The 23030-nt window shown below is 46.6% G+C and overlaps 1 protein-coding gene across 3 annotated transcripts; it reads right to left on the reverse strand.

The window, feature by feature from the left end:
• Positions 1 to 1193: 1193 nt before the first annotated feature.
• LOC112222931 (SWI/SNF complex subunit SMARCC1) lies at positions 1194 to 21060 on the reverse strand. Of its 3 annotated transcripts, none has more exons than XM_042304627.1 (26): positions 20814 to 21060; positions 19587 to 19706; positions 19252 to 19337; positions 18856 to 19030; positions 18681 to 18750; positions 16485 to 16554; positions 16297 to 16372; positions 16026 to 16151; positions 15649 to 15743; positions 15370 to 15500; positions 14824 to 14883; positions 14654 to 14691; positions 13790 to 13911; positions 13612 to 13683; positions 13291 to 13404; positions 12863 to 13016; positions 12397 to 12567; positions 12051 to 12315; positions 11589 to 11750; positions 10253 to 10335; positions 7407 to 7548; positions 7131 to 7303; positions 6606 to 6740; positions 3523 to 3790; positions 3207 to 3323; positions 1194 to 3105 (listed from the first exon to the last, which is right to left on the reverse strand). In XM_042304627.1, exons 1-26 carry the CDS (start codon positions 20997 to 20999, stop codon positions 3014 to 3016), a joined length of 3303 nt encoding a protein of 1100 aa, XP_042160561.1. In that variant the 5' UTR covers positions 21000 to 21060; the 3' UTR covers positions 1194 to 3013. The 3 variants fall into 3 exon arrangements, with proteins under 3 accessions (XP_042160561.1, XP_042160560.1, XP_042160562.1); XM_042304626.1 differs by having other exon boundaries at positions 15649 to 15767; XM_042304628.1 differs by having other exon boundaries at positions 10253 to 10308; positions 15649 to 15767; positions 20814 to 21059.
• Positions 21061 to 23030: the final 1970 nt, after the last annotated feature.

Below are 23030 nucleotides of genomic sequence, written 5' to 3' on the forward strand. Positions count from 1 at the left end.
CATGCTCCCTCAACCGTGGCATTGTGCTGTGTCCCCAGCACAAGGTGCACCTGTATAATGATCATGCTGTTTAACCATCTTATTGATATACCACACCTGGTCAGGTGGATAGATCATCTTGGCTAAGTAGAAATGCTCATTAACAGGTAAGTACATTTGTGCAGAACATTTGAGAAATGTGTACATATGGAACATTTCTGGATTTTTAATTTCAGCTCATGAAACCAACACTTTACATGTTGCATTTATATTTTTGTTCAGTGTCGATGCTCTTTCAGATCTGGAGGAGAGGAGCTGTTCAAAACATTGAGCCTGTTTATGTGAAGAGAAGTAGATCTTACAGAGTAGGGGTAGGCAACCCTGTTCGGTTTCAGGCACCACACCTGACCAACTGAGCTGATTGATCAGTTCAATGATTGCCTAAATTCAACACACCTGGTCTTTCAGGTCAGTTAAATTACAAACATGAAGTGCCTGCAGCACTCCAGGACCTGGGTTGTCTAACTCTGTTCTAAACGGTGATGCTTTGTCATTAATGTTTCTGTACGATCACTGTTTCCCTTCTCTACGGCTGCTCAGATGGCACAAAGTGGGACAAAAAAAACACCCCTCCCCACCCAAGACAATCGCCCCTCCCCACCCAAGACATAATCGCCCCTCATCCCTCTCAATAACATCCTCCTGGTCAATCTGCATGGGGAGAGAAATCCCCCCCTCCTGCCAGATTACAGTGCTGGCTGCCTGGGAATAGGGCTTAAATGACATCAGGATGAATAGATGCTGTTATCATTTTTCCTCATATGCATTTGCAGCTGCTGCATAAGAGCCTAAGCAGCAAAACAACCACACAAAGACCATCTCTCCCCTGTAGCACTTTGCCCTAGACCCCTCACCAGTCAAAAGCTGATTGTTTTGCTTTGAGGTGTGGTTTTGTGTCCGACAGTGTTTAATATGAAATATGGCTTTAGTTATTTTTTGCTAGCATAAAATGATTACCCCAAAATATGTATAGAGAAAGATAGGAAGTTCAGAATATTCTCTTTCCTATTCCCCAGGATAATGACCATTTCGTCATGCTCTAGTCTAGATATTGTAGTCCCTCCCTAAAATAATACAAATCTATAAATTCAATCAAGTGTAAGCACCAAATCCAACATTTTGTTCATAATAAAATGAACTACTGAAAACAGACATCACTTAATACAAAAACAATTTATTAGACATTGTCCAGGTCCAAATACCAACAGACCTGAACAAACATTTTTTTTTTAAATGCTACAAACTTATAAGAACAAAGATAACTGAAATCTACACAAAGTTTATTCTTAAAAATACATGACCATAAAACAAAAAAAAGATACAAGATGTAAGGGGGTTCTCATCATTTGTGATATAACAGACTGGAAAGACCTTGAATGAGGAAGTGTGTGAGAGCGTGAGAGACGCTGTGTGTATGTGATATTCTACCTGAGGGGGGTTTAACAGTAACGCAGCAGTCACGTGGGCAGCGAATGAGAGAGGGGTACTAGAGGTAGCAGAGGGGTACGCAGAGCAGAGAGGTAGCTAGCAGAGAGCAAGAGCAGTTCTAGAGAGGTAGCAGACAGACAAAGAGAAAGGAGGCAGAGGTAGCAGAAAGGTATAGAGGGGCATTGAAATGAATGGAGATGGATGAAGAGAGGTAGAGGTAGCAGAAAGGTGTAGAGGGGCATTGAAATGAATGGAGATGGATGAAGAGAGGTAGCGGTAGCAGAAAGGTGTAGAGGGGCATTGAAATGAATGGAGATGGATGAAGAGAGGTAGAGGTAGCAGAAAGGTATAGAGGGGCATTGAAATGAATGGAGATGGATGAAGAGAGGTAGAGGTAGCAGAAAGGTGTAGAGGGGCATTGAAATGAATGGAGATGGATGAAGAGAGGTAGCGGTAGCAGAAAGGTGTAGAGGGGTGTTGAAATGAACGAAGATGGATGAAGAGAGGTAGCGCTAGCAGCTACATTGTCAGCACCAGAACAGCTAGACGCCCACTCCACCACTGAGGAGGAGCTCATGGTTTTTAACTTCAACTATATCACCACATCTAGCTCACTAAAAGGATGGATGAATGTCAGTGGGATATTAGGCCTGTGTGTGAGCAGCCTCCAGTGTACTAGAGAAGGGTTCAGCTAAGTGTGTGAGTAGTACAGTGCTATGCCTGGCTGGTGGGGGCTATGAGTTATGGGCCCTCTGGACACCCCCATCGATCGGTGGTTTGACCCATGTGATAGGAGGGGCGGGGGGCAGAGCAGCCGAGCAGACAGTCAAACACCTGTCTCAGCTGTACGCACATTCTGCTCTTCTGACACACCAACAACGTACACACAAACACATGAACACACACTTTGGACTACAGTGTTTTTAGCTTCAGAAGAGCGAAGTGGAGAGGTAGATTCTCAGTGAGTGTGTGTGTGTGAAGGGAGGGTTACTGGCCCCCTCTGTGTGTGTCGAAGGAACCTTCATGATCCCATTCATTACAGTACACAACACACGTCCCTAAACGATCAACTAGCCCTCAAACCCAACTAGCTCCCCCTGGTTTTGTGTTGGGGGAAGACGTGAGGGAGGGGGAGGAAGAGAGGGAGTTGGTGTTGCGCTGAAGGAGAGGAAGAGACTACTGCGTCATTCTAAAAAGGTGAGGGAAAAGTGGGAGTTTTCCGATTTCCTCCAGGAATATCAGCTTCATATTCTTTTAAAATAGAGAACACACAATATATTCTTAAAAATGACTGGGAGGAGCCTATCTGATTTGTCCCACACCAGACTGACTGAGGAGAAAACAGTGTTCTTACTTGGAGGGCCAGAGCCACAGACCCCTTGACGCTGTGCCCTGAGAGGGAGGTGTGTGTGTGTGTGTGTGTGTGTAAGCCAGGATGAGTTTTTGGAGCTGAGAGAACAGTCAGCCAGTAGCAAGGCCATCAATGAGCTGAGGTTTTATAAGAGGTGAGTGTGTGTTGGTGTGTGTTTGTTTGGGGGCAGGGATCTTAGCTGTCAGCAACTCGTGCTGGGGCTGCCGCTTGAGGTCCCACAGATGCTGGGGGCATACCATCAGCCTGTACAGGCGAGGGGCCAGGGTCTGAGGACAGAGAACACACTGGTTTGAGAATGGGACACACCAACACACACACTTTTCTGGCTGATTAGGATCTGGAAGGCGGATACGGATAGTTTACTCACACATGCCGTTGGGGGCTCCAGGGTGGCGGGGACCCATCATGGGAGGCATGCTGCCAGTGGGGGGGCCGCCAGGCATCATGCGTCCTGGCATGGGTTGACCGGGCCCTCCCATTGGTCCTAAACAGAAGGAGAGGCTTGGTGAGACTCTTGGCCTATCACAGAATCAGTGTGCTGGAACATGTTTTTGAAAACAGACTAATATTTCCGAGCTGATATTTGGTGTTATTCCCTTGCCTTGGATATAGTTCCAGGACTTTTGGGGTCTTTGTGTGCTTCTTTGCTGAGAAATGGTGTGCTCCAGTGTGTGTGTCCTTACCGGTCTGTTGCGGGTGGTGGGGACCCATGGGGTGGAACCCGGGTCCGGGAGGGCCGTGTCCGGAGTGCATGGCGGGAGGGGGTCCGTGGTGGGAGGGTCCGTGGTGCATGCCTGGCCCTGGGGGACCATGGTGGGGTGCGGGGCTTTGGGCCACTGTGTTGGCCTGCTGCTGCTCCATCTGCTGGCGAGCCTTCATCTCAGCATACTTCAGCTGCTCCATGTGGAAGGCCTGGCGCTCCGTCAGCAGCTGCTGCCTCTGCAACTCCAACTGGAGGGGGGTGTCTCATCATTTTATCATACTATTAATCAAGATTATCATTCCCCTTCACTTCTCAAAAGCCCACTGTCCACAAGTAGAAGGATGATCATTACTCATAGTATCACTTTGAAAAGATAATCATGTCAATAAAGCTAATTTCATTGGACAGAGAGAGAGGATGATAAACCAACTCAGTGGTATATGGAGCAGGGTGGTGATACAGAAACAGCTTCATTTCATGGATTGATAAATCAAAGAATGAAGGAGAGGAACAAGAAGAGAAAGGAAATCTTTTTTTTTTTAAGAGTATAAGCCATAAAGACAAGCTGATCAGGATAGCGGACATTATGACAGAAGGGAAGAACGGTACAGCGGGAGAGAGGAAAAGCAATGGAACGAGACTGTGGGGAGGAAGAGAGGGGGCAGTGAAACAGGACCACTCTGGAAGCAGGAAGGAGAGAGGAAAAGCAATGGAACGAGACTGTGGGGAGGAAGAGAGGGGGCAGTGAAACAGGACCACTCTGGAAGCAGGAAGGAGAGAGGAAAAGCAATGGAACGAGACTGTGGGGAGGAAGAGAGGGGGCAGTGAAACAGGACCACTCTGGAAGCAGGAAGGAGAGAGGAAAAGCAATGGAACGAGACTGTGGGGAGGAAGAGAGGGGGCAGTGAAACAGGACCACTCTGGAAGCAGGAAGGAGAGAGGAAAAGCAATGGAACGAGACTGTGGGGAGGAAGAGAGGGGGCAGTGAAACAGGACCACTCTGGAAGCAGGAAGGAGAGAGGAAAAGCAATGGAACGAGACTGTGGGGAGGAAGAGAGGGGGCAGTGAAACAGGACCACTCTGGAAGCAGGAAGGAGAGAGGAAAAGCAATGGAACGAGACTGTGGGGAGGAAGAGAGGGGGCAGTGAAACAGGACCACTCTGGAAGCAGGAAGGAGAGAGGAAAAGCAATGGAACGAGACTGTGGGGAGGAAGAGAGGGGGCAGTGAAACAGGACCACTCTGGAAGCAGGAAGGAGAGAGGAAAAGCAATGGAACGAGACTGTGGGGAGGAAGAGAGGGGGCAGTGAAACAGGACCACTCTGGAAGCAGGAAGGAGAGAGGAAAAGCAATGGAACGAGACTGTGGGGAGGAAGAGAGGGGGCAGTGAAACAGGACCACTCTGGAAGCAGGAAGAGCAGGAAAAGCAATGGAACGAGAGGAAAAGCAATGGAACGAGACTGTGGGGAGGAAGAGAGGGGCAGGAAGGAGAGAGGAAAAGCAGTGAAACAGGACCACTCTGGAAGCAGGAAGGAGAGAGGAAAAGCAATGGAACGAGACTGTGGGGAGGAAGAGAGGGGGCAGTGAAACAGGACCACTCTGGAAGCAGGAAGGAGAGAGGAAAAGCAATGGAACGAGACTGTGGGGAGGAAGAGAGGGGGCAGTGAAACAGGACCACTCTGGAAGCAGGAAGGAGAGAGGAAAAGCAATGGAACGAGACTGTGGGGAGGAAGAGAGGGGGCAGTGAAACAGGACCACTCTGGAAGCAGGAAGGAGAGAGGAAAAGCAATGGAACGAGACTGTGGGGAGGAAGAGAGGGGGCAGTGAAACAGGACCACTCTGGAAGCAGGAAGGAGAGAGGAAAAGCAATGGAACGAGACTGTGGGGAGGAAGAGAGGGGGGCAGTAAAACAGGACCACTCTGGAAGCAGGAAGGAGAGAGGAAAAGCAATGGAACGAGACTGTGGGGAGGAAGAGAGGGGGCAGTGAAACAGGACCACTCTGGAAGCAGGAAGGAGAGAGGAAAAGCAATGGAACGAGACTGTGGGGAGGAAGAGAGGGGGCAGTGAAACAGGACCACTCTGGAAGCAGGAAGGAGAGAGGGAGCAATGGCTGGAAATGTCGATAAAGGGATTGATTTGCATGCAATAAACCACTAACACTCTCTCTGACACGGAATCAATGGGGGAATTCCATTACCAAAACCCTACAGACACAGGGATGGAGAGATGTGGAAAAAGAGATGGAAGGAGGTGAGGAAGTCTATTCCCTGTGTAAGTACATTTGTAGAGGAGGGAGAGTATGAAGTACTAAAGACAGTGAGGAGTGCCCTGATTTAGGGTTTGTATATATGTGTGTGTAAGACGGAGACACAGTGTGTGTATAACCCAGTGTTTACAGCCTGTGGTAGCGGTAGGAGAGAGGCAGCCTGGGTGCTGTTCCAGAGGGTTATGTAACGACTGGCTGGCCTTTTCATGCACTATTTATCAGGCTGCTCAACTAGGCTGCGGTCCGCAGCAGCTCCACTCTTTAGAGTTTTACACTCCTGACACACACACACAGCCTGACTTTCCACTGGACTAGAGGCCCACTATCACCCAGCAGTTAGTTGACTAGCTTATTGTATTGCTCTTAAACCATGTGTATCCAAATGGGCACAGCAACGATGCCTGACCCCTCCCCGAGTGCTTTCCCTTCATATGCTTACATGCTCTTTACTCTACTATCCTCTGTGTACTCCGCAACTACCCCTCAAAATTACCACCCATTATTAATGCAAATGTTGCTTATTGACACTTCACTTCCTCTGCTTATGTTGTATATTTTGGCCCACTCCCAAAACCTTCTTTGTTCAGCCAAGTTATCCATCTGTCATTGGCTCTCCCTCACACACATCTCTGAAATGCCTGGATGGGTGACAACTGATATAGATACCGCTAAAATCCAGATGTATATCCAATCCTTTCAACACCCCAAAGGGATCTGAAACTACAAGCACCTTCAACCCGCATGCAGTCTCCCATTGAACTACAATTCCCACAACCCACCCGCAGGGCCACTACTTACAGCCTCTTTCTCTCGGTCCATGATGGTCTCCAGCTCCTCAAAGTGTCTGAGCTTGATCTCCAGCTTCTTCATCTGAGTCTCCACCAGCAGAGCCACCAGAGACTTGATCTTCCTCTCCTCCACTGCCGCCAGGTGCTACAGGGAAAGCGAGGAATACAGAGGAAAGAGATGTAACGGAAATATAAAGTGTCGCCTTACGGCCAAACTAGACTGGCCAGGTAGTATAAGCGTAGCGCAAGAGCTTTTGAGCCGTGGGCAAAACTGACACCGATCAATGAGATGCTACACCGGCAGCACAAGCATAGCATGAGTGAATGGAGCTGCCGAAGCATCTGTTAAGGCTTCGGATCTATTTCATGCATTTCGAAAAGCCGGCTCACGCTTTCGATATCTGCCTCAGTTTGATACTTCTGGTTTCGAACGCCAAAAACGGAGCATTCCGAAAAAACAGCGCTATGCTTGCGGTGTAGTTTCGGGATTCGATATACAAAGTGCCATCCCCTTGACCCTCTGGAAGAAGCAAACCTTGGCCTTGGTGGCAGCTGAGGCGAGGGCAGCGGCGGCTGCAGTGGCAATGTTCCCCTCCCCCCCGTCCGGCTCTAGCTTCTTCCTCTCCTCTTCCTCCTCTTCCATCGCTCCCTGCTCCGCCTTCTCTTTGTCCTCCTCTGAGGTCTCCATGGCCGCCTCCTTGTCTTTGTCTGAAAACGTTGCGAAAACATTGAATAAACACTATCATTCAAGTCGATGCAGGACTTATACAACCCAAATACAAAACATATATTCTGCTTAGATCTACTCTACCTGCTGTAGCCTTGCCCTCTCCTCCCTCACTCTCTCCCTCCTCCCGTTCAGACGGTTCGGCCGTCTCGCTCTTCACCTTCTGTCCCTCGGCCAGCTTCTCAGCAGACTCACTGGGCTTCTCCGCCTCGTCCTTAGACTCAGCCTGAGACAGAGACAGGTAAGACTAAAGTGTTACACAGCTGATTATGGTTACAGTGCCTTCGGAAAGTATTCAGACCCCTTGACTTTTTCCACATTGTAGTACGCTACAGCCATATTCAAAAATGGATGAAAAATACAATTCCTTCGCAATCTACACACAATACCCCATAATGACAAAGCGAAAACAGTTTTTTTCGAAATGTTAGCCAATGTTCAAAATAAAAAAACAGAAATACCTTATTTACATAGGTATTCAGACCCTTTGCTATGAGACTTGAAATTGAGCTCAGGTGCATCGTGTTTCCATTGATCATCCTTGAGATGTTTCTACAACTTGATTCGAGTCCACCTGTGGTTTATTCAATTGATTGGACATGATTTGGAAAAGCACACCTGTCTATATAAGGTCCCACAGTTGACAGTGCATGTCAGAACAAAAACCAAGCCATGAGGTCAAAGGAATTGTCCGTAGACCCCCGAGACAGGACTGTGTCGAGGCACAGATCTGGGGAAGGGTACCAAAACATTTCTGCAACATTGAAGGTCCCCGAGAACACAGTGGCCACCATCATTCTTAAATTGAAGAAGTTTGGAACCACCAAGACTCTTCCTAGAGCTGGCCGTGTAGCCAAACTGAGAAAACGGGGGAGAAGGCCCTTGGTCAGGGAGGTGAACAAGAACCAGATGGTCACTGACAGAGCTGTAGCGTTCCAGAAGGACAACCATCTCTGCAGCACTCCACCAATCATGCCTTTATGGTAGAGTGGCCAGACAAAACCACTCCTCAGTAAAAGGCACATAACAGCCAGCTTGGAATTTGACAAAAGCCACCTAAAGGACTCTGACCATGAGAAACAAGATTCTGTGGTCCGATGAAACCAAGATTGAACTCTTTGGCTTGAATGCCAAGCATCACATCTGGAGAAAACCTGGAACCATCCCTACGGTGAAGCATGGTGGTGCCAGAATAATGCTGTGTGGATGTTTTTCAGCGGCAGGGACTGGGAGACTAGTCAGGATCGAGGCAAAGATGAACAGCACAAAGTACAGAGAGATCCTTGATGAAAACCTGCTCCAGAGTGCTCAGGACCTCAGACTGTGGTGAAGAATCACCTTCCAAAAGGACAACGACCATAAACACACAGCCAAGACAACACAGGAGTGGCTTCGGGACAAGTTCGTGAATGTCCTTGAGTGGCCCAGCCAGAGCCCCGACTTGAACCCGATCGAACATCTCTGGAGAGACCTGAACATAGCTGTGCAGCGACACCCCCCATCCAACCTGACAGAGCTTGAGAGGATATGCAGAGAAGAATGGGAGAAACTCCTCAAATACAGGTGGGCCAAGCTTGTAGCGTCATACCCCAAGAAGACCAGAGGCTGTGATCGCTGCCAAAGGTGCTTCAACAAAGTATTGAGTAAAGGGACTGAAGACTTATGTAAATGTGAAAATAACTTTTTTTTTTTTTTTTTAAATACTTTGGGGGGAAAAATTATTAAAAAAACTTGTTTTTGCTTTGTCATTATGGGGTAGTGGGTCAACTGATAATATATATTTTTTCCAATTTTAGAATAAGGCTGTAACGTAACAAAATGAGGGAAGAAGTCAAGAGGTCTGAATACTTTCGAATGCACCGTACATACAGGTCACACAGAACTGAGAAACACAAATGTAGGATGATATAGAGCTGAGAAATACCAAACTGAAGACTATAGCCAGACAGCTCTCAATTACCCATGGAGAAAAATATGCAAAACCGAACGAGGGTCAAAGCTAATGCCCTGCATTTCAATAAGCCTGCAGTAAAGCCATCAGGACTAGAACCGGTGTGGATAGGCGATGGCTAATGAAGGTTAATGAACATTTCAGCCTCTACAGTGGTCACTGATGCATAGCTGACTCCTGCTAATGTTATCTGTGGCGTTACATTTGCCCCGTGGCCTTCCTAAACACAGACAGATAGGGTGGATGGATGGAGAGAGAAGAATAGAGTAAGCGAAAGATGGAAGGAGAGTAGTAAATGGAGGGGCAGACTGTACGACTGCCAGCTTTAAAAAAAAATAAGGTTAAAAACTGTGACGTCTTCTGTGCACATATGAATGTATCCTACGATGTAACTGCAACGAGATGGATGTTGTTCTTCTTTGTTTTATTATCTCGCTGTCATACTGTGTTCAAACATGTTCGATTTTGCCTTGCCATCTGGTTTCAAGAGGACCACAATGGAAATAAGTCCCAGACTTTGTGTGTTATCCTCCATGATTATCCCCCCAAAAAAAGAAACATCCCTTTTTCAGGACCCTGTCTTTCAAAGATAATTCGGAGAAATCCGATTAACTTCACAGATCTTCAATGTAAAGGGTTTAAACACTGTTTCCCATGGTTGTTCAATGAACCATAAACAATTAATGAACAATCACCTGTGAAACGGTTGTTAAGACACTAACAGCTTACAGACAGTAGGCAATTAAGGTCACAGTTATGAAAACTCAGGCAGTCCTGAGTTACACCAGGAACACACAATCCCTCCATCAGTGCTCAGACTGTCCGCAATAGGCCGAGAGAGTAGTTGACAGTGAGAGGGCGTTTTTTTGTTGTTGCTGAGTTTATATGGCTTTTTCAAGTTTTATGTGAGCTGTATTTTTTTTTATGGTCGAATTAATAAACTATGCTAAAGACCTCTCTCGCCCCTGGGCTTTCTCACCTTGTCAGGCTGCTGGGAGTCGGAGTCTGTGTCCACCTTCTCGGTTTCTGCTGGCTCTACAGTGACAGAGAGAGAAGGAGGGGCTTAGAGTAGAGGGATAGACAAAGAACAAGACATTTCTCAGAGAAAATCATCAAACAGATTATGCACCATAAGTAGACGCTCGCCATGACTCAGACATTATTGTGGTTAGGAATGACAGTGTGCGTGTGTGTGTGTGTGTGTATCTGCAAACGTGGGAGAAAGCGAGCGAGTCGATGTGGAGTGAGAGTGCATGAATGTGTGCGTTTGAAAAAGCATGCACGCATGTGCATTTGGGCACATTTTTTACTATGCGAGTATTGACCTGTATGAGAGATGGTAGACTGCTTTGGAGAGGGTATTGAATGCATTTAGGCCATTTATTGGTTGTTGATGCATGTATGTGTAACATGCATTTATTCATGTGTAATTGCCGATTGAGCGATAGCTGTGTGTGTACCAGGCATTGAGGCCGTGGCACATGGCAGTGTGTTGACCCAGTTTCAACCCCTTCCCCCACTCCCCATCTGCCATTCTAATCCACTGGACACCACGACAGCCGGGCACAGACATAACACACACTCTGAAGAAACCTCTACATTGCTGCTGCTGCCCCCCCCCCATTGGCCATCTAGATTTCAGCTGCCACCTCAAAATGTTCTGGTGAGAATACACATCTGGGTTTACTCACGCGAGCACACACACACACACACACACACACACATGCAGGAGGTAGGAATAAGGTCTAGGTGACCTGCGGACAGCTGGCTACTAGCAGCCTCGCCCTAACCTGTTAGCTGTGGTCTGTGTGTCTTGGCTATTTGCTGCCCTCCACTGGTAACACTCAGTACTCCATCTAGATGTGGGGGTGTGTATCTGGGTGAGTATTTTGTGTGAGTGAGTATTGCATGCATGAGTATGTTTGATGTATGTGATGAGAGAATGTTTCTGTATGTTTATATGAAGGCCTGTGTGTTTACACAATTCTATATGTATTGCTATTTGATACTGTGACTTTATTGAGATGTTCCAAACATATCGCTCACCATATGTCTTCTGCAGAGGGACAAGAGAGCCATGAGAAAACAAGCTTTGACCAGTCATGGAAATAAAAAGTGCTAATATCAAATTGGCTCCATTTAAAAAGATGGCGAATGAGCTATGAAGGAAAAATACTGGAGTTTTGGTGCAGGTACAACCAACTGTGATAGTTTGAGTACGCTCGAGAGTATTTTTTAATCTACCTTCGCTAATGTGCGACCGTGTGTGTATGTATATCTGAATGCATGTGTTCTGTTCCGAGTGTGTGTGTTACCGGTCTTCTCGGGCTCCTCGGGGGCAGTTCCTGCGATGCCACTGCTCTCCAGGCCATAGGCGGGGTCTACCTTGCCCGTGCTGCGGGCCGCCTCCTGCACCTTCTTCACATGGGCCTCCACCAGCTCTGCTGGCACCTCCTCACGCACACGGCTAAACTCCTCTGGAGAGAGAGGGAGACACTGTGGTTAGCTACAGACTCACACCTTGTGATAGTCCCTCCACACACACACAGATATGTTCAAACACACAGCGATATTACACACACACAACCATATCATTACGACACACTACATGCAGCGTGATATTACATACAAATGAAAACATTTTATTTTGTGAATAAACACATTGTGATAAAATACCCTTGCAAATGACCCACACACCCAGTCCCCACAACACGCACCCAGTCCCCACAACACGTACCCAGTCCCCACAACACGTACCCAGTCCCCACAACACGTACCCAGGGCTGCCTTGGGCTGCCTTGCGGCAGAGGCCACACGGGGATCCACCACGGAGGCCAGGAAGGCCACGGTGCTCATGACAGGGTTGCCTGACTGGCTGAAGGGTACAGGCTGGTAGGCCAGGGGGCCCAGGGACGACTCAGAGTTCTCCAGGTAGGGGTCCTCGATGGGCAGACGCAGGAAGTGCAGGATACACTCGTCCTGGGTGCGCGAGCCCACGTGCTCCGACACCTTGTTCCAGTCGTCCTTGTACATCTCCAGAGCCTGGTAGTGAGGAGATAGAGGAATGAGAAGGGCTCTGATAGGCCGGTAGGTTTTAGATTACGTCTGTTGTGACTGACGTACCTCCAATAGGAGCAGAGTCTCCTGCTCGGTCCACTCCCGGCCGCCGCTGGTTCCTTTACTCTTGGGGTTCTTCTTGGAGTAGAGGTCGTTACGCAAGCCAAAGTTCTGCATGTCAGAGGGCTTGTCTTTGCCCTTCTCTGGGAAGTTGATCATCTGCTGGCCGGAGGGGATCTAGAAGGACGGAGGAGAGACAGGGGAGGAGGTTGAAAGGAATTACACTGTGGTCAGAGGATGCAGTGAACACTCTCACACAATCGCTCAACATTTGTGACCCATTAAATCATCAAAAATCAATGGCTACAGACACACAACGCCTGTATGTGTATTTGGATATAATTCGCTATTGGCACTAACAGGCTTGGGTTTAAAGACCCTTCCCCTAGCCCCTACTCCCTCAGTATCCAATGACCTGAAAGGACTGAATAGGTGAAAGCAATGTGGCCAAAGCTCCATGTAGTTTTCTAACCTGTGGGGGGCGGTGGTGCATCGGCGTCAGGCCAGAGGGGGTGTCAGCCAGCACGTTGAAGTGGGGGGTGGGCGGGGGGCCCATGGGGAGGGGCCGGCTCTCAGCATCCACCTGGTAGTTCACCAGCCCCCACTGCTCCAGGAACGCATGCACCCTAGTAGTTAGATACATGCAAAGAATATACACCACAATCATCACTCTTGATCAGTGATCTAGAGCAAGACAAAACAGTCCAACTAAACCTGGGTCTTATTCATTAGGCACCAAACAGAAAGAATCTGAATGGAGCAATAAGGAACAACCTAAACTGGTCATATTTTTAAAGAAACGCATATTACAAAGCCTTTTGCATACGGTGTGCCCTGACAAACAATGACCTAGCTTCTGCCCTAAGGAATCCATTTCATGTTGACCCCTTGACCCTTCACCTCATGACGGCACACACGTCTCCGGTTAGGTTCCTGCGGCAGGAGGTGGAGGTCAGGTACTCCTGGGGGTTGAGCCGGTACGTGTCGATCATGAAGTTACGGTAGGCCAGGTATCTGACAGGGACAAACACATTTTTACAAACAAACCACTGAATCGTCAGAACAAATAAGGACATAATGTGTTAGATAAAATTGTGTGTGTGTGTGTGTGTGTGTGTGTGTGTGTGTGTACAACGAAAAATTATTAGTGAAAGTGTGCGTCTGCAGTTCTTTAATGGGTTGAGTGAGTTGTGTGTGGGGCAGTGTTCTTTGCAGACTCACATTTCTGGGGACTTGGACTTGTTCTTGCCGTTGAAGAACTCTGGCAGTGCACGCCTCTCAATCTCATGGATACTGAAAGGGATGGGGGGAGGATAAACTCAGACACAAACATAAAATACAGCCCAACACCCCCACCCAAGACACTACCCACACACTAAGAACAGTGGGCCATCCTCACCAGTTGTAGTCGAACCAGGCGGCGTAGCTGGGGATGATGATGTGGTGGGTCTGCTCGGTCACGTTGTCCTCGCTGGAGTCGATGAGGCGGTTGACCTCGGCCTTGCCCTGCTCCTCCTCCTCCTACAGGGGGAGACAGAAGTCACACAGATGAGATCAGGTCAACATAGGCAAACAAGGAGAGCAGAATTTTGGCTTTATTTGCCCTCCCGCGTCACTTCTAGACCTCCGCTAAACATAGACTGATAAACCATGTGGGTCTATGTGACCGCCGATAACTTCAGAACAAAGTTGACTACAAATACAAAAGTTGCCAGTATCTCTGCGATGGACACAAACAAGCGACATATAAAAACCCAACTGAGTTATATTTTGCTACTCGTAGGCTACTGTCTAATTTGCCTCAATATATTTCATGGTGTGTAGCCTAACGATGTGCCAAATTGGTGACTTATAATGCTTATCCAATGACAATGCACTAAGTGGACTCAATATTTGCAGCTGTAGGTGGTAATAGGAGCTGATCCGTCATCAGTATTGTGAAATAATTATAATTTTAAGGAAAGATTTTAATGGAGAAAGCTGATCCGAGACCAGCACTACCAGGCCTAAGTTCCATCTCTTTCGGGAAACCGGGCCCAAATCTACAAAATGGGTAGACATTGCTTCTAAACACTGACACCAGGCCAGATATTTTTCCATCCCTCTTCTGGATATGCTAAGAAGTGGGGGTTAGGATAATCTGATCCTAGATCTATCAATGACGACTATGGTTGTGGATGAATAGGGAACAGTTTACAATGAAGATAGAAAAGAGACCACATTTAGAGGCAATCATTAAAGGTTAAGAAAAAACAGGTGTTACCTTGCCTCCGGAGACCACAGAGTCATCCTCCAGATCATCTGGAAGACCGAGAGGGGACGTTATGACATCACTATCCATTGCTTGACTCAATACATCTCGGTGATTGACAGTTTAGTACTGAGACAGGTATATACTTAAACACTGAAATAGTTCTGCACACACACACTTACCCAAGTCAGCCACTGCCCCTCCCTTCACTGGGGTGTTCTCGCTATCTTTCTTAGGGTTCACTGAGGACAGGGAAGAAGAAAAATAGGCTGAAGAATAGCCAGAGAGTATGGTACGGGTGAAATACACTGACAGTAGCCAAAGGCTGTCTCTTCTCTTGTAAGCTCTCTTTGCGAGTAGCACTCCATTCAATGCACCACTGAAGAAAGTCCCCCCCCATCTTGGCAAGGACAGAGTGTACATGTGTAACAATTAGTTCTTTTCTAACTCAGAGAGGAACAAACTGCAGTTACTACAGAGAGGAATAAACTGCAAGTCAACATGGTGACAAGCATAAGATGGATGTACTGAGAGAAAGAAACAGGACCATGGGAAAGAATGGGAGATTTACAACATGTGATTTAGAGTGACTGATCCAATGAAGGAGGACGGAGGGGGGGGACCACGGGGAGGTAGGGGTGAGAAAGAGAACAGAGTGAAGGATCGAGAGGGAGGAGAGCAGATGTGGGAGAGGGAGACAAGAGGGATGAGTTGGACAAGCAACTGACCGTTCTTGGGCAAAGTGACCTCCTCCATGCTGGGAACAGGCGAGGGGTCCTCCATGTCCTTGGTCAGGTCCTCTTCCTCCTCCTCCTCCTCGCCACGGTGGCCACGACGCTTCCAGTGAGACCCAGGATTCCTGGGGACAGGAGAAGAGGTCAAAAGGTCAGTGAAGTTTGCCCAAGACACAGATCCAGGGTCAGTTTAGTGTTTTTCTCCCCAATGTCTAAGGTTATGATTTGGGAAGGTTAAGCTTGTCCTAGATCTGTAGTTATTGGGGGACTCACCCCTTCTTGCCACCCTTCTTGCGAGACTCGGCTGGGGTGGTCGGGGGAGATGGCGAGCGCCTCCTCTTCTTCCCGGCGGCGTTGGCCTTGCGCTCCTTACGATCGGGTGTACGGGAAGACTGATCAGAACCACGAGGGATGGTCAGATGAGAGAGAGAGAGAATGAGAAGATGGAACAGTCTCACACAGAGGGGAGCAGGGGAGGAGGAGAAGAGGGAGGATGTGGTGGTGAGGAGAGGAGAGCTTGAAAGGATGGGTGACACGACACAGACAAGAACAAGACAACAATCCACCATGCAGAGCCCTGTGGTGCAGCAACTCACCGAGACACACACTTCCTAAGAATCCATAACACACACCTCAAGAGTTTGGCCTACCTCCTCCTCCTTTGGGAAGATCCTCTGGCGGAAGCTCACAGTCTTCTTGTTCTCATCCACCTCATAGTCTTCCTCATTCATCCACTCGTTGAAGGCATCTGTGTCCAGGACCCACTTGGCATGCACCTGGGAGAGGAGAGGCGGAGAGGAGTCGAAGCTAATCCACTACTCAAGGGTGGGGTTGTCTGCTAGTACTATTCAGGCTGGAGGCAGGGGTTCATTTGGCGCATATATATATAAATAAAAACATGACAGGATGCTCGATCCTCACCTTCCAGGGCTTCTCAGAGATGGGTGGGTCCTCCACATCCCCTTCCACATCACTGGTGGACACCCAGGTGTCATAACTGACCACACAGAGAAGAGGGGTTAAAGGTCAGTAACAGGTCACAGTGGGTGGACGTGTAAGAGGGCAGAGTGGACCAGCAAAGCTGTAGTCTAAAAGTGCCAGTCTCTCACCTGTCTGGGTACATGCCCCAGTGCACCAGCACCTGCTTGTCCTTACGCATGACCGGACGCAGCCACTCCTCTGCAAGACAAACACACAGCTTGCTATCAGCATATACACACACACACATCCTCAAGTAATGCATATCGACTGCTGTATTAATAACAGTATATTACTGTATACACACACGTCACTTTCTTTGAAATGTGATATGAGAGTAGAGTAAGCCTCAGTAACGTGACCATAAGGAACTAGATTCAAAGACTACAGTACAACCCCGCCTATACCAGTATATAATATAATATATATATATAATATATATATAATCAAATGGTTTGAAAAGAGATTTATCATATTTATATGAACTAGAAAACGTATGAATGGATCACTGCCATTTCTTACAAACACTTTTTACATTTTAATGTTTTACTACCCACATATATATAGAAAAAAATAAAGGGAACACTAAAATAACACATCCTAGATCTGAATGAATGAAATATTTGTATTAAATACTATTTTCTTTACATAGTTGAATGTGCTGACAACAAAAAATCACACAGAAATGATCAATGGAAATCAAATGTATCAACCCATGGAGGTCTGGATTTGGAGTCACACTCAAAATTAAAGTGGAAAACCACACTACAGGCTGATCCAACTTTTATGTAATGTCCTTAAAACAAGTCAAAATGAAGCTCAGTAGTGTGTGTGGCCTCCACGTGCCTGTATGACCTCCCTACAACGCCTGGGCATGCTCCTGATGAGGTGGCGGATGGTCTCCTGAGGGATCTCCTCCCAGACCTGGACTAAAGCATCCACCAACTCCTGGACAGTCTGTGGTGCAACATGGCGTAGGTGGATTGAGCGAGACATGATGTCCCAGATGTGCTCAATTGGATTCAGGTCTGGGGAACGGGCGGGCCAGTCCATAGCATCAATGCCTTCCTCTTGCAGGAACTGCAGACATACTCCAGCCACATGAGGTCTAGCATTGTCTTGCATTAGGAGGAACCCAGGGCCAACCGCACCAGCATATGGTCTCACAAGGGGTCTGAGGATCTCATCTCGGTACCTAATGTCAGTCAGGCTACCTCTGGCGAGCACATGAAGGGCCGTGTGGCCCCCCAAAGAAATGACACCCCACACCATGACTGACCCACCGCCAAACCGGTCATGCTGGAGGATGTTGCAGGCAGCAAAACGTTCTCCACGGCGTCTCCAGACTCTGTCACATGTGCTCAGTGTGAACCTGCTTTCATCTGTGAAGAGCACAGGGCGCCAGTGGCGAATTTGTCAATCTTGGCGTTCTCTGGCAAATGCCAAACGTCCTGCACGGTGTTGGGCTGTAAGCACAACCCCCACCTGTGGACGTCGGGCCCTCATACCACCCTCATGGAGTCTGTTTCTGACCGTTTGAGCAGACAAATGCACATTTGTGGCCTGCTGGAGGTCATTTTGCAGGGCTCTGGCAGTGCCCCTCCTTGCACAAAGGCGGAGGTAGCCGTCCTGCTGCTGGGTTGTTGCCCTCCTATGACCTCCTCTACGTCTCCTGATGTACTGGCCTGTCTCCTGGTAGCGCCTCCATGCTCTGGACACTACGCTGACAGACACAACTTCTTGCCACAGCTCGCATTGATATGCCATCCTGGATGAGCTGCACTACCCGAGCCACTTGTGTGGGTTGTAGACTCCGTCTCATGCTACCACTAGAGTGAAAGCACCGCCAGCATTCAAGTGGCCAAAACATCAGCCAGGAAGCATAGGAACCGAGAAGTGGTCTGTGGTCACCACCTGCAGAACCACTCCTTTATTGGGGGTGTCTTGCTAATTTCCTATAATTTCCACCTGTTGTCTATTCCATTTGCACAACAGCATGTGAAATTTATTGTCAATCGGTGTTGCTTCAAAGTGGACAGTTTGATTTCACAGAAGTGTGATTGACTTGGAGTTACATTGTGTTGTTTAAGTGTTCCCTTTATTTTTTTGAGCAGTGTATACATATATTTTTTCATTTTAGTAATTTAGCAGATGCACTTATCCCGAGTTCTCTGCACTGGTCCCCCGTGGGAATTGAGCCCACAACCCTGCCGTTGCAAGCGCCATGCTCTACCAACTGAGCCTCATGGGATCAAGCAACAAAGTAGATGGTATATACATTGCAAGGGGATGGTTTATTTCCTTTCTCAGTAGAGCACATCACTTACCATCCTCCTGCTGGGTTGGAGAGGGGTAGATATGATGGGTGGCCTTAGACTTGTCCTCAGTGATGGAGCCCTAAAGGAAAGAAGTTAGGAATGGCTTATGATGCCATTTGAATGTCTGGCGAATGGTGACACAATCCTACCATTGGTTGGTGTGATTTGGGTGGGCGTGTCTTACCTGGTGTCTCTTGATGATGTCCTTCAGCTTATTGGCCTGCTTCTGCTCCATGTCATGCACCAGGAATACGGTTGGTCGAGTCAGGCAGTTATTCTGAACCAGGGTTTTCTCTACATTCAAGAACATCTCTACATTCCTGTCCATCCTGGAGGGGTTCTGCAGGTCAAACCTACGCCTGCACAGATAGGAGGGATAGAACATGTTTTTGTTACTTACAGTCTCAACTCAACAGGGCATCCTTATTTCCCCTCCCTCTCTTGAAGCAACCACTACCTTCTATGTGATTCCATAGGAGAAAGAACATTTCAACCATTAATTCTACAAATCATATAAGTGCTCTTGGTCCAAGGTGGGAACGATGCATTTTTTAAAGTATTCAATCAAGACCCTACTCACCAGCCCTGCTCGCTCTTGAACTTGTAGGTAGAGCCCAGGATGTGACACAGAGCACCCCCTGCCTTGAAGTCCAGGAAGCTCTTGGTCTGATGAGGCAATACAGAAGAAAAGGTGAGGGACGTTCCCACAAGCTGGCTCAGATAGATAAAGACAGGGCAAACTACTGTGACACAAAATGTGCAGAAGTGATCGGGAAGCACTCCAACCCTCTATAGCACATTCTTCCCTTGCCCAAAAAAGGTATTGGATTAATTTAAATTTCACTGTGTGTGTGTAGGTCCCGTCCCTGTCCCAACCTGGTCAGGTGTAAAGATGTGTGTGGAGGAGATACTCACAGGTAACTTGGTGAGGGCAGGGTTGTTGACCCTCCGTCCGAAAGCATCTTCCTGGAACTGAAGCAGCTGCACCACCAGCCCTGCCAGGGACTTATTGGAGGGAGAGTCTGCCTGGACATACTGAGACAGCACAAGGCCACTGTGTTAGTCAGGGCGGCACACTCATGTGTGACAAAGGAGGGATTGAATATTGTGAGACCACAGAAGTGTTAGGCTACATAGTCAGACAAACACATGGCCAATGCAGGCACACACAAGATCTCATGAGTAGATAGCACATATTATAAGACCAAAACAGCAGCCTTTCTTAGGTATATGCAGGGTGATATGACATCACCTTTTCTTTCAGTGAAGCCCCTTCACTGGTCACTGAAAAGGGTCTTCCTGGTTTCAAGAAAAGCAATAAAGTAGAAAATAGTTTATAGTAGCTAGCTACTTCTTTTCAATAAAGTTGTTTTCAGAAATACATGACCGCGCGGAGATGTTTTGATGGTTTGCTGCTGTCAACAAAGGAATCCTTTGCTTGGTTATGTGTGGAACACATTGGTCTCCGAGCGCAAAGTAGTTCAGTACACGAGGTAGTCGAAGTTTCCCATCAAGACGATTCAGCTAATTAGCTAGACATAAATGTAAGACATTAATGGCCCAATGATCAGTTTGCTATTATCTGCCCAATCACAATGTTACCAACCGTTAACGTAGCTAACTAACGTTAGTTACATCAAGTCCCGTGCCTTACCGGATGACCTCAATGTTTACATCTATGATACAGTTTCAAAACATGCTAATTTAGTTATCTTACCTACCGAAGCTAGTTTTCGCAACGTTAGCTAGCCAGCTACGCTCAGATAGTCAGATGAAAACAACTGTAATTACGTTAGCTACCTTGCTACCCCAGATGGGTAGCTTACACAAACAGACAACTCTTCAGCTAATGTGTTGGCCGTGTAACAAAACAAAACGGACAGTACGCTAAGGCTGTTCAGTTAGCAGCTAACGTTAGTTAGCCTAGTTATCTGTTGACATGTAATGTTCATGTAACGTTAGTTGGGTAATGTTGTGATAGACTTCTTTAGATGCATGAATCTATCTATATATCTAGTTCGCCACAAGTACCTAATAGGAGCGATAGCTTGAAAGATATATCTAGATAGCACATCCATTGTGCTAGAGACGCGTGCCTTGATGTTAGAAATCAAATGGAGGTTAAAACCAGCACTCGCTAACCTTTTTGTAGTGTTTCCCGATCCATTGGCGCACCGAATCGATCTGAGAGACGGTTTCTGCGCTCTCCCAGTATTTCGAGGAAGGACCTCCATCCTTTTTACGGCCCACCGCAGTACCAACGCCCACAGGGCCGGCTGCTGGTCCCCCTGAACCCGTTCCACCCGCTGCAGTTGCCGCTGTCGCCATTGTTTCTTGTCCTGTCCGCTGCTGTTTCGCTACTCAACCGCGTCACTCACCAAGCAGGTTTTCGAATTTAAAAAAATGCGCATGCGCAGCTTTGTAAATAACACAAAGTTGTTGAATCTCGCGATAAAGAGGGTTCATTTGGGAAGGGTCAGTGTGAAGGTCAGGGTTGGAAAAGTCGTACACATTATATTAGGAAATCTGTCGTTATGAACACATATGAATATAGTGGTCTACATTTTTTTTATTTTCCTACTTTGAATATTACTTTTAAGATAAATTGGGCTAAACATTTCTTAAAGAATCCAACTTAAATTTGGAATTTCATCCGTCATTATTTATTCTCCGGTTTTGGCGGCCTCAATTTTATGTTACATTGTAACTACAACATTGATAAGATTCCTACAAAATTATCTGCTTTTCATAGACAAGTATTTTTAGTGTGGTCGTTAATATAAAAACAGTTTTTCACCACATAGATATTTCATTTCGAACAATAAGGATATTTTGTATAGAAACAAATCTAGACTTTTTAAGAACTGGTTTAATAATCATATCCTGCTGTGAGTCAACTTTTTATTGCAGAAGGATTGTTACTGAATTATAAGGATTTCTTTTATCTCGTTATAATATCACTGTTACACCTAGAGAGTTCGCCTTAGTCTCTGATGCTATTCCATCTGAAACTCATGTTTAGAGGTGTAACCAGACCTCACCTTCTTCTCTTAATACAGTAGACTCTCCAATAGGAAATATTTGTTTCTCCTTGCTCCCTCAGAACAACAGATCTGTATGTCCTTTATTTCAAATGGATATTGTATCCATTCCTTATTCTCACAACTTACTGGAATACATTTGTCAATAATATCTGTTGGGAAAAAGTATGGTTATTACCACACAAATATCTATTTGTTAACAAGGTCAAAGAGGTCTCTTTCAGAATGATCCATAAGTATTATCTTGCAAATCATTACCTGAAGAAACTCAAAAAAGACTAACATTAACTGTACTTTTTGTGCTGAACATCCAGAAATAGTTTTGCATTTATTTTGGCATTGTCTACATGTAAAGAAATGATGGAAAGATATTCGTAGTTTTAGAATTGTTAATATTCTTGATGACTTTTGTTTTTTTTTATGGGAGAATGTGCTGCTCAGTTTCCTTAACTATAAAAAGGATGAAGGAAAAAAAATGTACCTCGTAAATGTAATAGTGCTAATAGCTAAATTTAATATTCAGAAATGTAAATTCACTATTTAAAAAACACTCTTCCGTGTTTTCTATAAAGAACTCGAGCAGTACATTAAGACCATTCTACATTTTTATAATAAGAAAGCTGTTAAAACAGTCAATATGGGTGCATTTTTTTAAGGTCTTTGTGTAATCTGTATTTTGTTGTACCCCATAGCATATGTTATCATTGTCTGTTTGTATTCTTCTTGTATGTATACTGGTGTTTCTGCAATAAATAATAATAATACAATAAAACATTTTTTTTTAAGGTCAGGGTTCAATAGCCACAAGCAATACAACAGAAACTGGATAGGCAGCATGAACAGGTGGACTGGGGACGGGGATACCCTTACAAAAAAGGTTTGCCGTTTTGAAATGTGCAGTAACTGCAGTCGACTGTGGTATTTTGGACGCAGTAATTGCAGAATAACTGCAGTTAAACTGCAGTTATAGTGCAGTATAACTGCAGTTCAACTACAGTACACTGTAAACTGCTGTTGACGGTGTTATTTTTGATGCAGTATTTGCAGAATACTGCAGTTATACTGCACTCTGATTGCAATCTTTTTTCGTAAGGGCAGCCAGGAGTCCTCAGGCCAGGTAGTCCTGAGGCATGGTCCTAGGGCTCAGGTCCTGCAGGAGGGGAGAGGGAGAGAGAGAAGGTAGAATTAGAGGGAGCACCAGATAAAACAGGAGAATTACACCAGATAGGACAGACTGACCGTTTTCCCCCGGAACATAAACTATTGCAGCATAGATCCTGGAGACTGAGACTGGGGGGTCGGGGACACTGTGGCCTTG

Source organism: Oncorhynchus tshawytscha, linkage group LG23, assembly GCF_018296145.1.
Source record: "Oncorhynchus tshawytscha isolate Ot180627B linkage group LG23, Otsh_v2.0, whole genome shotgun sequence".
Taxonomy (NCBI): Eukaryota; Metazoa; Chordata; class Actinopteri; order Salmoniformes; family Salmonidae; genus Oncorhynchus; species Oncorhynchus tshawytscha.

Bases quoted from the DNA above. Each gene is read 5' to 3' on its own strand.
- LOC112222931 (XM_042304626.1), bottom strand. From the start codon at position 20,999: ATGGCGACAGCGGCAACTGCAGCGGGTGGAACGGGTTCAGGGGGACCA. The intron at 11,751-12,050 runs GTACGTGTTGTG...CTCTCTCTCCAG, and splicing joins GCAGCCCAAGGCAGCCCTGG to AGGAGTTTAGCCGTGTGCGT. The intron at 7,304-7,406 runs GTAGAGTAGATC...CAACGTTTTCAG, and splicing joins AGAGGGCAAGGCTACAGCAG to ACAAAGACAAGGAGGCGGCC.